General features: G+C 40.2%; 1 protein-coding gene across 1 annotated transcript in view; it reads right to left on the bottom strand.

Moving 5' to 3' along the window:
* The window catches only part of HTT (huntingtin), a gene marked incomplete in the record, with an annotated part of 1068170 nt that overhangs the window by 735029 nt on the left and 317183 nt on the right, over positions 1 to 15958 (bottom strand). The window contains 2 exon segments of the mRNA XM_053704193.1: positions 1120 to 1259; positions 13994 to 14091. Coding sequence (XP_053560168.1) covers positions 1120 to 1259; positions 13994 to 14091 — 238 coding nt within the window.

The following is a 15958-nucleotide window of genomic DNA, read 5'->3' on the forward strand; positions in this document are numbered from 1 at the left end:
AACACAAAAGTATTACCACCCTCACAAATGGGGTCTAGCTGCACAATCTGTTTTTACCTATCATATGGACTGTTTTATGTGCATTTTGCACTTTATGATATACAAGAATCTATACACACTTCCTCTTTAGCATTTTGTTATGCAAAAACATTTTGGGGACTCTCTTCTTGTAGTAAAGGGCAACCATTTCTAAGTGCTCATGTGAGGGTGTTATTCGTGCAGGAATACTTTATGTCTTTGTTAAAATTGTTTAGGCCTGTTCAGATATTTTATATTCCTTTTATTGCTGAATTGGAATTACAGATCTGGGTAGTTGTGTCTAAGATTGATACATCTATTTCAAGCATATCCAAGTATTACATTTTGCTCATTGAAGATAGTTCTTAAAAAAATACACTTGTGATTTTTAAATTTTGTAAGGTGTATTTAAACGCCAGCAGTTCTCGGCTTTTGCAGCTTCACGGTTGATTTGTTTTCATTTAAGAGTTTGTTGTCCATTGGGGTTGAACTAGGTTAATTCTTGAGAAAATTCGCTTTTCTTGGGATTGCTAATTTGTTAAGGTGTCTAAACATTGACAAATGAGTCAAGAGCTTAGAAAGTAATTTAGAATATATAAGAATGATCCTTTTCATGTCTTATCTAGCTAACATTGTGTCTTATATTTAACATCAATCTGGTTATCTAGTCATGAAAGTAGAAATCAAATGGACAAAGTGTGTATTGGAAGCAGGAAGAATGATAATTCCTCTGAAATTGTTGTATTTTCCCCCAATTTTTCTGCTCCAGCAAGAATTTGATCAGACAAAGCAGAACAAATAGGGTAAATCTTGTGGTCCGTGGCTGGACCAAGTAAGACTTGGTTCACAGATACAGTTCTTCTACCAGGATAGGTTTGCTGGTTAATTAAGCAGACTTTCTGCACTTTCATTTATCTTCTAAAAAAAATGCATTACATAACAACAACAAAATGTTTGCTATTATTAGGTGTACATTGATAAGAACAATTGACATAATCAATACCAAATGTTTTCAATCATATAGTGTGGTTGGTTTAAATAATCATGCAAAAAAAAAAGGATCATGGTAAACATATGGGGACCCTAAAGAGGTCGTCTTACCTGAAATCAATTTCTGCCAGGGTTTCCAAAAGCTCTGTTCTCACAAGCCAGTAAGAGCTGTTCTTCAGTGTGAGAAGATCAATCAATAATTGTAGTCCTAATTCACTGAACGTGCTACAACATAAACTCATTATACAGTGCTAAAAAAGAAAAGTACACATTATGCAGATTTAGTTTTTTTGTGTAAAGACAGAATTCTATGTGATTTATTAGATGTAATGTAGGGATTGTGTTAGACTTAATGAAAATTGCATATGTAAATGATTTAACATTTGATATGATAAGGGCAGTGTGTTTTAATTGTTTCCCCTTTAAGGTGTTCCCAATGATCCATTTAAACTGCTGGGATGTATTAAATTATTTATGGCTCCTTTATCTTCACTTTGGCACTTGAAATAGCTGATTTTACCCAACGAAACCTCCACATATAATAAAAAACAAAATGTATGCTTACCTGATAAATGTATTTATTTCCAGGCATGGAGAGTCCACAAATCATTCCAATTACTAGTGGGATATTCACTCCTGGCCAGCAGGAGGAGGCAAAGAGCACCCCAGCAGGGCTGTTAAAGTGAATGTAAATTTTGATGCTAAAGTGCCCGGTTTTTAAAACTTTGATTAAAAACAGAGGCACTTTAATTCATCAATATTTTCATTTCACTCCTGTTGTGAAAATAAACTTACTTTTTAATCTTCACAGCAGCTCCAGCTTCCTCCACCTGTTTCAAAGCCTCTTCCTGGGTCTAAAATGAGGTATCTGGCTTCCTCCAATCACAGCAGTGAATCAAACACTGAATCCCCCGGGGGGGAATCTGTGATTGGAGGATGACCTATCAATCATTTCTGACATCAGAAATGGCTTGTGAGACCGGAGGAAGCAGCAGCTGCTGTGAAGTTTAAAAGGTAAGTTTTTTGTCACAACAAGAGTGAAATGTAAATTTTTATGAATTAAAGTGCCCCTGTTTTTAATCAAAGTTTTAAAAATCGGGCACTTAAACATCAAAATTTACATTCACTTTAAGTATCACTTTGCTTACCCATAACCCCCAGTCATTCGGCCAAAGAGAAATGGAAAAAGAAGATAACATAAAGGTATAGAGGTGCCTGAGGTTTTAACAAAAATTACCGCCTGAATAAAATAAGGGTGGGTCGTGGACTCTCCATGCCTGGAAATGAATGTATCAGGTAGGCATAAATTTTGTTTTCTTTACTATGGCATGGAGAGTCCACGAATCATTCCAATAACTAGTGGGAACCAATACCCAAGCTAGAGGACACAGAATGAAAGGGATGGAGAACAAAACAGGCGGACCTAAACCGAAGGCACCACCGCTTGAAGAACTTTTCTACCAAAAGAAGCCTCAGCCGAGGCAAAAGTATCAAATTTGGAAAAAGTATGAATAGAGGACCATGTGGCCGCCTTGCAAATTTGCTCCACGAAGCTTCATTTTTGAAAGCCCAGGAAGAAGAAACAGCTCTAGTGGAATGAGCCATAATTCTCTCAGCAGGCTGTTGTCCAGCTGTCTCATAAGCTAAACGGATAACACTTCTCAACCAGAGAGAAAGAGTGGTAGAAATGGCCTTCTGACCCCTACACTTACCAGAGAAAACAACAAACAGGGCATAAGACTGACAAAAAATCTTTAGTTGCTTGAAGGTAACATTTTAAAGCACGCACAACATCCAAGTTATACAAAAGATGATCCTTCTGAGAAGAAGGATTAGGACAAAAAGAGGGAACAACAATTTCCTGATTAATATTGCGATCCGACACTACCTTAGGGAGAAACCCCAGCTTAGTACGAAGGACCACCTTATCAGCATGAAAAATAAGGTAAGGGGAATCTCACTGCAGAGCCGAAAGTTCGCAAACTCTGCGAGCAGAAGAAATAGCAATAAGAAACAAAACCTTCCAAGAAAGTAATTTAATGTCAACAGAATGCATTGGCTCAAACAGACAAAGAACAAGATTAAGGCTACAAGGAGTAGCAACAGATTTAAACACAGGCCTGATTCTGACCAAGGCCTGAACAAAAGACTGAACATCTGGCAGAACTGCCAGACGTTTATGCACAAAAATAGATAGTGCAGAAATCTGACCCTTCAGAGTACTGACTGACAAACCTTTCTCTAAGCCCGCCTGAAGAAAAGCCAAAATTCGAGGAACCCTTACTTTGTTCAAAGAAAAACCCTTAGAATCACACTAATGAAGGAATTTATACCATACCCCATGGTAAATTCTGCAAGCAACCGGTTTACAAGCCTGAAGTATAGTATCTATGACTTTCTCATAGAAGCCACGCCTAGCCAAAACTAGACGTTCAATCTCCAAGCAGTCAGCTTCAGAGAAACCAGACTTGGATGAAGGAAGGGACCCTGAAGTAGAAGTCCTTTCTTAAAGGTAACCTCCAAGGAGCAAGTGATGACATTGTCACCAGATCCGCGAACCAGATTCTGCGAGGCCATGCAGGAGCTATTAGAATAACTGAAGCGCTCTCCTGCTTGATGCGAGCAACTACTCGTGGAAGTAGAGCAAACGGAGGAAACAGGTATGCTAGATTGAAGTTCCAAGGAACCGCCAGAGCATCTACCAGAACGGCTTGAGGATCTCTTGACCTTGAACCGTACCTTGGAAGTTTGGCGTTTTGACGATATGCCATCAGATCCAACACCGGAATCCCCCACCTGAGAGTTATCATCGTGATAACCTCTGGGTTGAGAGCCCACTCTCCAGGATGAAAAGCCTGCCTGCTCAGAAAATCCATTTCCCAGTTGTCCACCCCTGGTATGTGGATGGCAGAGAGATGTCAAATTGTGAGACTCCGCCCACTGGAGAATTTGAGTCACCTCCTCCCCATTGCTAAGGAACTCCGAATTCCTCCCTGGTGGTTGATGTAAGCCACCAAAGTGATGTTGTCCGACTGGAATCTGATAAACCGGACCAAAGCTAGTTGAGGCCAAACTATAAAAGCAATGATGATTGCTCTCAACTCCAAGATATTGGAAGAGACGACTCCTCCAGAGACCACAGGCCCTGTGCTTTTAAGGAACCCCAAACTGTTCCTCGGCCCAACAGGTTGGCGCCCATGGTCACAATCACCCAGGAAGGCCTCAGAAAGCATGTTCCCCCGAGACAGATTGTCCTGAGAAATCCACCATGAGAGAAAGACTCTTGTTGGGGCGTCCAGATTTATCAAGGCAGAGAGAATGACTAGGGGTTATGGGTAAGGGAAGTGATACTTAACAGCTCTGCTGGGGTGCTATTTGTCTCCTCCTGCTGGCCAGGAGTGAATATCCCACTAGTAACTGGAATGATTTGTGGACTCTCCATGCCATAAGAAAGAAATATTAATATTGCGGTATTCTCTACAGAAAATCTAAACAAACAAGTAGCAGTAGCAGAAATTGAACTCAAAGTGGAAGGTTGTTCCCAGTGCTTGGAATACAAACTCTTTTCAGCTACTTGCTTGAGTGCATTATCCCTTTAATATTGTGTGGTGTGCGTGTGAATGAGTGAGAGAGAGAGTGAGAGAGAGAGAGAGAGAGAGAGAGAAAGAGAGAGAGAGAGAGAGAGAGAGAGAGAGAGAGAGAGAGAGAGAGAGAGAGAGAGAGAGAGAGAGAGAGAGAGAGAGAGAGAGAGAGAGATAGAGATAGAGATAGAGAGAGAGAGAGCAGTCTGCAAGTGCTTGGGTAGTAACAAGTTTGGTTTTGGTTCTAGATCTCATTGAACCCAAGTTGAAAAAAGTACACACTTTGACTGAATTTACACCCATAAAGAGTAATACAGCAGTGTAGTAAATAAACAGTGCCTCCATTTAAAGGGACATAAATAATTGAGCAAGAAAATAAATCATCAAATTAAGAAATTATTAGCAAATCTTTCCAACGGATGACTGCCTGCCTGCAACCTATAGACCAGTAACCCCTTGTTTTCTCTGAAAGTAGAGTATTACATTGTGGTGTTAGGATTTAATACCTTCTACTGAGAACATTCAAACTTAATACAAAAAAAAAAAATGTTTTGTAATTTTAAAACTTTTGCATTTCCAAAATCTAAATATTAAACCATAGAAAAAGGAGGAAAAAAAGAAATGTGGACCACACAGGGATTAAAATCCCCAAATTCCCCTGGGCTCCAATCAATATGGTTCCACAAGGGCACATAGAGCAGCCTACGTGTATTTCCTCAATAAAAAAATGCATCTAAACTGGAATAGAAGAGAGGGTTTTCCTATTAAATTATAAAATGTGCATTTGTTTTGTTCCGTAACAAATGCGGAAATATTCTTGTGAAAATGCAACAACACATTGAGATCCGTGCAAATCCAGATCTCCGTGTGTTTTACAAGAATATTTACGGCTCCGAAAATAAACAAATGCAGCCTGCAGCAGCCTACTACCGCATTTATTACTTAACGAAAGAAACAAAAGCACATATCTATTAAATTACACAGCTCAGACTTTCCACAGTTTTTAGAAAATGAAAGGGACATTAAACTGCTGGGTACAACTACAGTAGTGCAGTTACTATGCACAATGCAATTGCTTTTCCTCCTGGCCAATAGCACTCTTTATAGCCAAACGATTATATGTGTCAGTTGGTGAAGCTCTGCCTCTTCATACTGGGTGCTGCCACATACTCTTGCACATACTCTTGCATCCTGTGATAGAAGTGGTGAACACTGCACAATTCAGTGATGTTGCTGGCTCTTTGACCGGTTTATCCTGCACTTCACACAACAGAAAGCAGAAGCTTTACATTATTGTAAAAAGGTACATTCTCTCTAAGTTACTGTCCGTCTGTCTTTCTATCTATCACCGCAAAAGAGAGCAAGGCAGTGCAAAAATGTACAGCTGCCGCTCTGTATTGTGCAAGTTAAAAGTGCACAATACAGCTTCTCAAAAAGACAACAGTATAGCTGATCAGTGCATGTGCATGGCCTCCGTCACAGAGTCTGAGAATAGAATACTTAAAAGGACATTAAACACCTCAAGATATTAAAATCAATTGCTTAATTACATATAGTAAAGAAACTTTGCAAAATACTTTCATTATTTATTTTGTTCTCCTTTCCTGTAAGTTAATTCTGAATATTTGTGGCTTTACAATTCATGTTGAACATGGAAGTACAGACACAGCTATATTCCACAAAGTCATTGGTTGCACGCTCTAGTAAACCATTTAGAACTATTCCTAATTGGCCTCAGCAGAATTGGTAACCTAAGTTATAATATGGCGGCACCCACTGCTTTTTGGACAAGAATTTTTTTTTTCAATATTTAAACAATGAATATAATTTTTAAAAATACATGTACAAATTATTCTCAGGCTAATTTTTTCTCTGAATACATCATTCAAGCAATGATTTATTGTTTAATATCCCTTTAAGATTCAAGATGGCATCAACCAGTGTAAATATGCGGAGCTTCACCAATTGACTCCTGTAAGGGGTAAAAATAAGAGAGCGGTTTTAAAGAAAGCTACCGACACAGGAGAAAACACATTCGAATGGTAAATAGGAATCATGGTATTGTAGCTGTACCCAGCAGTATAATGTCTCTTTAAATGTGAAATTGGTGTTTTGTCCCATAATCCCTAGCAATAGCCCCCTTCTGCCATTTATTTTAGTGAATGTTTGTAACTGACTCTACTGGGGAAATACACATAGTATACTCCATAATCTCTTGTGGAACCAAAAAGAGTGAAGCCATGGGTACCATTGGGGAGTTTAACCCTTTTGTGGTCCATCTTTCCAAATAACTACTTTTTCTATTTTTGTCATGAATAAAATATGTAATTATAAATGACAGATTCAACCCTCTACTACATCTATATATACACTTTTTTTAAAGACTCTGAAAGGTCTGTACTTCAGCTTTGTACAGTGCCTATTTATTGTAGGTTTTTTTGTTGCTATTTTAAACTTTACTCATGTCTCCAGCAAGTGAAATCATTTAAAATACGGGTTAGATTGGCCAGTTAAAAATATTCCACTTTATAATTAAATACAGCAATACTGTAACATATGCCTTGAAATTCTTTCCAATCACACTGGCTCATAAAGAGTTTGAATGGATGCTACAGATGAAGATCATTGATAAATTCACATTAGGGGCTGCACTAGGGTCTTAAGACTTTTTAAGAATAATATGTGCAATTATGACACACAAATACAGGGGAAACCATTTATATCTCAAGAATGTGTTACAAATGAAACCATAAGACAAAAACTCACTAGTTGCATGTGGTTAAACAACTCATTGTGTTGAATTACAGCTTACTGGCTTATTAGCAAAACTCTGTCCTTTATATTTGTTGAAAGAAAAGGGTCTCTTAAAGGGACAGTAAAGTCATAATTAGACATTCATGATTTAGACAGAGCATACCATTTTAACAACTTCCCAATTTACATCTATTATCAAATTTGATACATTCTCTTGTTATCCTTTGCTGAAAGTTCTATCTAGGAAAGCTCAGGAGCAGCAAAGAACCTAGGTTCTAGCTGCTGATTGGTGGCTGCATATATATATATACACCCATTGTCATTTGCTCACCCATGTGTTCAGTTAGAAAACATAATTTATGCTTACCTGATAAATTCCTTTCTTCTGTAGTGTGATCAGTCCACGGGTCATCATTACTTCTGGGATATTACTCCTCCCCAACAGGAAGTGCAAGAGGATTCACCCAGCAGAGCTGCATATAGCTCCTCCCCTCTACGTCACTCCCAGTCATTCGACCAAGGACCAACGAGAAAGGAAAAGCCAAGGGTGAAGTGGTGACTGGAGTATAAATTAAAAAATATTTACCTGCCTTAAAAACAGGGCGGGCCGTGGACTGATCACACTACAGAAGAAAGGAATTTATCAGGTAAGCATAAATTATGTTTTCTTCTGTTAAGTGTGATCAGTCCACGGGTCATCATTACTTCTGGGATACCAATACCAAAGCAAAAGTACACGGATGACGGGAGGGATAGGCAGGCTCTTTATACAGAAGGAACCACTGCCTGAAGAACCTTTCTCCCAAAAATAGCCTCCGATGAAGCAAAAGTGTCAAATTTGTAAAATTTGGAAAAAGTATGAAGCGAAGACCAAGTTGCAGCCTTGCAAATCTGTTCAACAGAGGCCTCATTCTTGAAGGCCCAAGTGGAAGCCACAGCTCTAGTAGAATGAGCTGTAATTCTTTCAGGAGGCTGCTGTCCAGCAGTCTCATAAGCTAAACGAATTATGCTACGAAGCCAAAAAGAAAGAGAGGTAGCGGAAGCTTTTTGACCTCTCCTCTGCCCAGAGTAAATGACAAACAGAGAAGACGTTTGTCGAAATTCCTTAGTTCCCTGTAAGTAAAATTTTAGAGCACGGACTACATCCAGGTTGTGCAGTAGACGTTCCTTCTTTGAAGAAGGATTTGGGCATAAAGAAGGAACAACAATCTCTTGATTGATATTCCTGTTAGTAACTACCTTAGGTAAGAACCCAGGTTTAGTACGCAGGACTACCTTATCCGAATGAAAAATCAAATAAGGAGAATCACAATGTAAGGCTGATAATTCAGAGACTCTTCGAGCCGAGGAAATAGCCATTAAAAATAGAACTTTCCAAGATAACAACTTTATATCAATGGAATGAAGGGGTTCAAACGGAACGCCCTGTAAAACATTAAGAACAAGGTTTAAACTCCATGGTGGAGCAACAGTTTTAAACACAGGCTTAATCCTGGCCAAAGCCTGACAAAAAGCCTGGACGTCAGGAACTTCTGACAGACGTTTGTGTAACAGAATGGACAGAGCTGAGATCTGTCCCTTTAAAGAACTAGCAGATAAACCCTTTTCTAAACCTTCTTGTAGAAAAGACAATATCCTAGGAATCCTAACCTTACTCCAAGAGTAACCTTTGGATTCACACCAATATAGGTATTTACGCCATATCTTATGGTAAATCTTTCTGGTAACAGGTTTCCTAGCCTGTATTAAGGTATCAATAACTGACTCAGAAAACCCACGTCTTGATAAAATCAAGCGTTCAATTTCCAAGCAGTCAGCTTCAGAGAAGTTAGATTTTGATGTTTGAAGGGACCCTGTATCAGAAGGTCCTGATTCAGAGGTAGAGACCAAGGTGGACAGGATGACATGTCCACCAGGTCTGCATACCAAGTCCTGTGTGGCCACGCAGGTGCTATTAGAATCACTGATGCTCTCTCTTGTTTGATTCTGGCAATCAATCGAGGAAGCAACGGGAAGGGTGGAAACACGTAAGCCATCCTGAAGTCCCAAGGTGCTGTCAGAGCATCTATCAGGACTGCTCCTGGATCCCTGGATCTGGACCCGTAACGAGGAAGCTTGGCGTTCTGTCGAGACGCCATGAGATCTATCTCTGGTTTGCCCCAACGTCGAAGTATTTGGGCAAAGACCTCCGGATGAAGTTCCCACTCCCCCGGATGAAAAGTCTGACGACTTAAGAAATCCGCCTCCCAGTTCTCCACTCCCGGGATGTGGATTGCTGACAGGTGGCAAGAGTGAGACTCTGCCCAGCAAATTATCTTTGATACTTCCATCATAGCTAGGGAGCTTCTTGTCCCTCCCTGATGGTTGATGTAAGCTACAGTCGTGATGTTGTCCGACTGAAACCTGATGAACCCCCGAGTTGTCAACTGGGGCCAAGCCAGGAGGGCATTGAGAACTGCTCTCAATTCCAGAATGTTTATTGGCAGGAGACTCTCATCCTGACTCCATTGTCCCTGAGCCTTCAGAGAATTCCAGACGGCACCCCAACCTAGAAGGCTGGCGTCTGTTGTTACAATTGTCCAGTCTGGTCTGCTGAATGGCATCCCCCTGGACAGATGTGGCCGAGAAAGCCACCATAGAAGAGAATTTCTGGTCTCTTGATCCAGATTCAGAGAAGGGGATAAGTCTGAGTAATCCCCATTCCACTGACTTAGCATGCACAGTTGCAGTGGTCTGAGGTGTAAGCGTGCAAAGGGTACTATGTCCATTGCCGCTACCATTAAGCCGATTACCTCCATGCATTGAGCCACTGACGGGTGTTGAATGGAATGAAGGGTGCGGCAAGCACTTTGAAGTCTTGTTAGCCTGTCCTCTGTCAGGTAAATCTTCATTTCTACAGAATCTATAAGAGTCCCCAGGAAGGGAACTCTTGTGAGTGGAACGAGTGAACTTTTCTTTTCGTTCACCTTCCATCCATGTGACCTTAGAAATGCCAGCACTAACTCTGTATGAGACTTGGCAGTTTGAAAGCTTGAAGCTTGTATCAGAATGTCGTCTAGGTATGGAGCTACCGAGATTCCCCGCGGTCTTAGTACCGCCAGAAGAGCACCCAGAACCTTTGTGAAGATTCTTGGAGCTGTAGCCAATCCGAATGGAAGAGCCACAAACTGGTAATGCCTGTCTAGGAAGGCAAACCTTAGGTACCGATAATGATCTTTGTGAATCGGTATGTGAAGGTAAGCATCTTTTAAATCTACAGTGGTCATGTACTGACCTTCTTGGATCATAGGTAAAATTGTCCGAATAGTCTCCATCTTGAACGATGGAACTCTTAGGAATTTGTTTAGGATCTTTAAGTCCAGGATTGGTCTGAAAGTTCCCTCTTTTTTGGGAACCACAAACAGATTTGAGTAAAACCCCTGTCCCTGTTCTGATCGTGGAACTGGATGGATTACTCCCATTAACAAGAGCTCTTGTACGCAGCGTAGAAACGCCTCTTTCTTTGTCTGGATTGTTGACAATCTTGACAGATGAAATCTCTCTCTTGGAGGAGAGTATTTGAAGTCCAGAAGGTATCCCTGAGATATTATCTCTAGCGCCCAGGGATCCTGAACATCTCTTGCCCAAGCCTGGGCGAAGAGAGAAAGTCTGCCCCCCACTAGATCCGATCCCGGATCGGGGGCCCTCAATTCATGCTGTTTTAGGGGCAGCAGCCGGTTTCCTAGTCTGCTTGCCCTTGTTCCAGGACTGGTTAGGTTTCCAGCCTTGTCTGTAGCGAGCAACAGCTCCTTCCTGTTTTGGTGCAGAGGAAGTTGATGCTGCTCCTGCTTTGAAATTACGAAAGGAACGAAAATTAGACTGTCTAGTCTTGGCTTTGTCCTGAGGCAGGGCATGGCCTTTACCTCCTGTAATGTCAGCGATAATCTCTTTCAACCCGGGCCCGAATAAGGTCTGCCCTTTGAAAGGTATATTAAGCAATTTAGACTTAGAAGTAACATCAGCTGACCAGGATTTTAGCCACAGCGCCCTGCGTGCCTGAATGGCGAATCCTGAATTCTTCGCCGTAAGTTTAGTAAGATGTACTACGGCCTCCGAAATGAATGAATTAGCTAGTTTAAGGACTCTAAGCCTGTCCGTAATGTCGTCCAGAGTAGCTGAACCAATGTTCTCTTCCAGAGACTCAATCCAGAATGCCGCTGCAGCCGTGATCGGCGCAATGCATGCAAGGGGTTGCAATATAAAACCTTGTTGAACAAACATTTTCTTAAGGTAACCCTCTAACTTTTTATCCATTGGATCTGAAAAAGCACAGCTATCCTCCACCGGGATAGTGGTAGGCTTAGCTAAGGTAGAAACTGCTCCCTCCACCTTAGGGACCGTTTGCCATAAGTCCCTTGTGATGGCGTCTATTGGAAACATTTTTCTAAATATCGGAGGGGGTGAGAACGGCACACCGGGTCTATCCCACTCCTTAGTAACAATTTCAGTAAGTCTCTTAGGTATAGGAAAAACCTCAGTACTCGTCGGTACCGCAAAATATTTATCCAACCTACACATTTTCTCTGGTATTGCAACTGTGTTACAATCATTCAGAGCCGCTAACACCTCCCCTAGTAATACACGGAGGTTTTCCAGTTTAAATTTAAAATTTGAAATATCTGAATCCAGTCTGATTGGATCAGAACCGTCACCCACAGAATGAAGTTCTCCGTCCTCATGTTCTGCCACCTGTGACGCAGTGTCTGACATGGCCCTAATATTATCAGCGCACTCTGTTCTCACCCCAGAGTGATCACGCTTACCTCTTAGTTCTGGTAATTTAGCCAAAACCTCAGTCATAACAGTAGCCATATCCTGTAATGTGATTTGTAATGGCCGCCCAGATGTACTCGGCGCTACAATATCACGCACCTCCCTCTGAGCGGGAGATGTAGGTACTGACACGTGAGGCGAGTTAGTCGGCATAACTCTCCCCTCGTTGTTTGGTGAAATTTGTTCAATTTGTACAGATTGATTTTTATTTAAAGTAGCATCAATACAGTTAGTACATAAATTTCTATTGGGCTCCACTTTGGCATTGCAACAAATGACACAGGTATCATCCTCTGAATCAGACATGTTTAACACACTAGCAAATAAACTTGCAACTTGGAAATACAATTCAATTAGAATAATATTAAAACGTACTGTGCCTTTAAGAAGCACAGAAGATCTATGACAGTTGAAAATTAATAAATTGAAACAGTTATAGCCTCAATCCTTGTAAACAACACAACTTTAGCAAAGGTTTAATCCCATTAGCAAAGATAACAAATTCTGAAAGCAGGAAACAAATTACAGAATAAACGTTTTTTATCTCAGTCAAACTATAATTCTCACAGCTCTGCTGAGAGAAATTACCTCCCTCAAAATAAGTTTTGAAGACCCCTGAGCTCTGTAGAGATGAACCGGATCATGCAGGGAATACAATGAGTTGCTGACTGAAATATTTGATGCATAGTAAAAGCGCCAAACGGCCCCTCCCCCTCACACACAGCAGTGAGGGAGAACAGAAACTGTCAGAAAACAGATTAAGCAACTGCCAAGTGGAAAAATAGTGCCCAAACATTTATTCACTCAGTACCTCAGCAAATGAAAACGATTTTACATTCCAGCAAAAACGTTAAACATAATCTCTAGTTATTAAACAGCTTTATGTATTTCTTACAGTGTAATTCTAGTGAAGTACCATTCCCCAGAATACTGAAGTGAAAAGTATACATACATGACATTATATCGGTATGGCAGGATTTTCTCATCAATTCCATTGTCAGAAAATAAAAACTGCTACATACCTCTATGCAGATTCATCTGCCCGCTGTCCCCTGATCTGAAGTTTACCTCTCCTCAGATGGCCGAGAAACAGCAATATGATCTTAACTACTCCGGCTAAAATCATAACAAAAACTCTGGTAGATTCTTCTTCAAACTCTGCCAGAGAGATAATAACACACTCCGGTGCTATTTTAAAATAACAAACTTTTGATTGAAGATATAAAACTAAGTATAATCACCATAGTCCTCTCACACATCCTATCTAGTCGTTGGGTGCAAGAGAATGACTGGGAGTGACGTAGAGGGGAGGAGCTATATGCAGCTCTGCTGGGTGAATCCTCTTGCACTTCCTGTTGGGGAGGAGTAATATCCCAGAAGTAATGATGACCCATGGACTGATCACACTTAACAGAAGAAACCAGTAGTGCATTGCTGCTTCTTCAACAAATGATATTAAGAAAATGAAGCAAATTTGATAAGAGAAGTAAACTGGAAAGTTGTTTAAAATTGTATGTTCTACCTAAATCATGAAAGAACATGTTTGTGTTTCATGTCCCTTTAAGATGGGAAAGAATTATGGACCAGGCTGTTGCACATGCACTTTTACATTTGTTGCCATACGATGCGTTTTCGGTTTATTTTGTTTTTTTTTTTTAACTAGACCTGTGTAAAGGATGATTATATCTTAAATCAATATCAGATAGAATAAAAGTGTATACTTTTAACCACCTTCTTTCTGTCTTTTTAGTGAAAGGTACAAAAAAAATCTTTACTAAATATGCATCACACCATTATATATTGTGGTTTAATACCGGACATTTAATGTATTCACTTACCCGAACAGCCACACAAGCCAGCTTGCATGTGACAGAGGATTCATCTTTCAATGACTTTTGCAACAAAGGAACACAGTCTTCCATAGAAAAAGTATTTCCTTTTAAATAAACAAAGTATTTTCAGATTGTGTATGTAATTCTACAGGGCATTTATTTATTTTTTTCAGACCAAAAAAAAAATAATATACACTATTTTCTATTCAGTACTCAAATCTAATATTTTCTTTGCCTATACTAAAACTTAAATTATCCACTACTATCTCAAATTAGCTTAGCATGGCTCTTTGGTTTATGGGCAAGAAACAAATATACCCAATATTGTTGAAATGGACCAAAATGTTTGCAAGTGTTGTGCCAGAGGCATAATTTTCTCTTCGGTTAAACATTTCTTCATGTTTGGAGACAGCAAGCATTTTGTTAGTTGAAGTTAAAGGGACAGTATACACTCATTTTCATATAACTGCATGTAATAGACACTACTATAAAGAATAAGATGCACAGATACTGATATAAAAATCCAGTATAAAATGGTTTAAAAACTTACTTAGAAGCTGTCAGTTTAGCTCTGTTGAAAAGGCAGTTGGAAAGCCCACTGCAAGTGGCAAATAAGACACTTTCCCCCTCCCCCTTCTTTTGCATATGAAAAGACCCTTTATAGAAACAGGAGCAAGCTGGAGAAGGTAGCTGACGGAATTCAAATAAAACTTTGGGGCTCGGTTAGGAGTCTGAAAATCAGAGCAATGTTCTTTAAAAATAAGCAAAATTATTATTTAAAAAAAAAAAAAACTTTATGGGCTTTATAAATAGATCATCTACAAAACATTCATGCAAAGAAAAAATGTGTATAATGGCCCTTTAAGTAGTGAGCAGCATGTGCCTAACTAGAAAATGCAGAGTGATAGGAAATAATCTAAACCAAAGCACCCTTATACTATTGTCCTAACCCCAAACACAACATACAGCAAGGGCTCATAAACATATAGGACATGTGGAAGCCAAAAAAACAAAACAAATCATGTAAGGCCAGAAAAACAGAATTTATGCTTACCTGATAAATTACTTTCTCCAACGGTGTGTCCGGTCCACGGCGTCATCCTTACTTGTGGGATATTCTCTTCCCCAACAGGAAATGGTAAAGAGCCCAGCAAAGCTGGTCACATGATCCCTCCTAGGCTCCGCCTACCCCAGTCATTCGACCGACGTACAGGAGGAAATATGCATAGGAGAAACCATATGATACCGTGGTGACTGTAGTTAGAGAAAATAATTCATCAGACCTGATTAAAAAAAACCAGGGCGGGCCGTGGACCGGACACACCGTTGGAGAAAGTAATTTATAAAGTAAACATAAATTCTGTTTTCTCCAACATAGGTGTGTCCGGTCCACGGCGTCATCCTTACTTGTGGGAACCAATACCAAAGCTTTAGGACACGGATGAAGGGAGGGAGCAAATCAGGTCACCTAAATGGAAGGCACCACGGCTTGCAAAACCTTTCTCCCAAAAATAGCCTCCGAAGAAGCAAAAGTATCAAATTTGTAAAATTTGGCAAAAGTGTGCAGTGAAGACCAAGTCGCTGCCTTACATATCTGGTCAACAGAAGCCTCGTTCTTGAAGGCCCATGTGGAAGCCACAGCCCTAGTGGAATGAGCTGTGATTCTTTCAGGAGGCTGCCGTCCGGCAGTCTCATAAGCCAATCGGATAATGCTTTTAAGCCAAAAAGAAAGAGAGGTAGAAGTTGCTTTTTGACCTCTCCTTTTACCAGAATAAACAACAAACAAAGAAGATGTCTGTCTGAAATCTTTAGTAGCCTCTAAATAGAATTTTAGAGCACAGACTACGTCCAAATTGTGTAACAAACGTTCCTTCTTTGAAACTGGATTCGGACACAAAGAAGGTACAACAATCTCCTGGTTAATATTTTTGTTGGAAACAACTTTCGGAAGAAACCCAGGCTTAGTACGCA

This window comes from Bombina bombina, chromosome 2 (assembly GCF_027579735.1).
Source record: "Bombina bombina isolate aBomBom1 chromosome 2, aBomBom1.pri, whole genome shotgun sequence".
Lineage (NCBI taxonomy): Eukaryota > Metazoa > Chordata > Amphibia > Anura > Bombinatoridae > Bombina > Bombina bombina.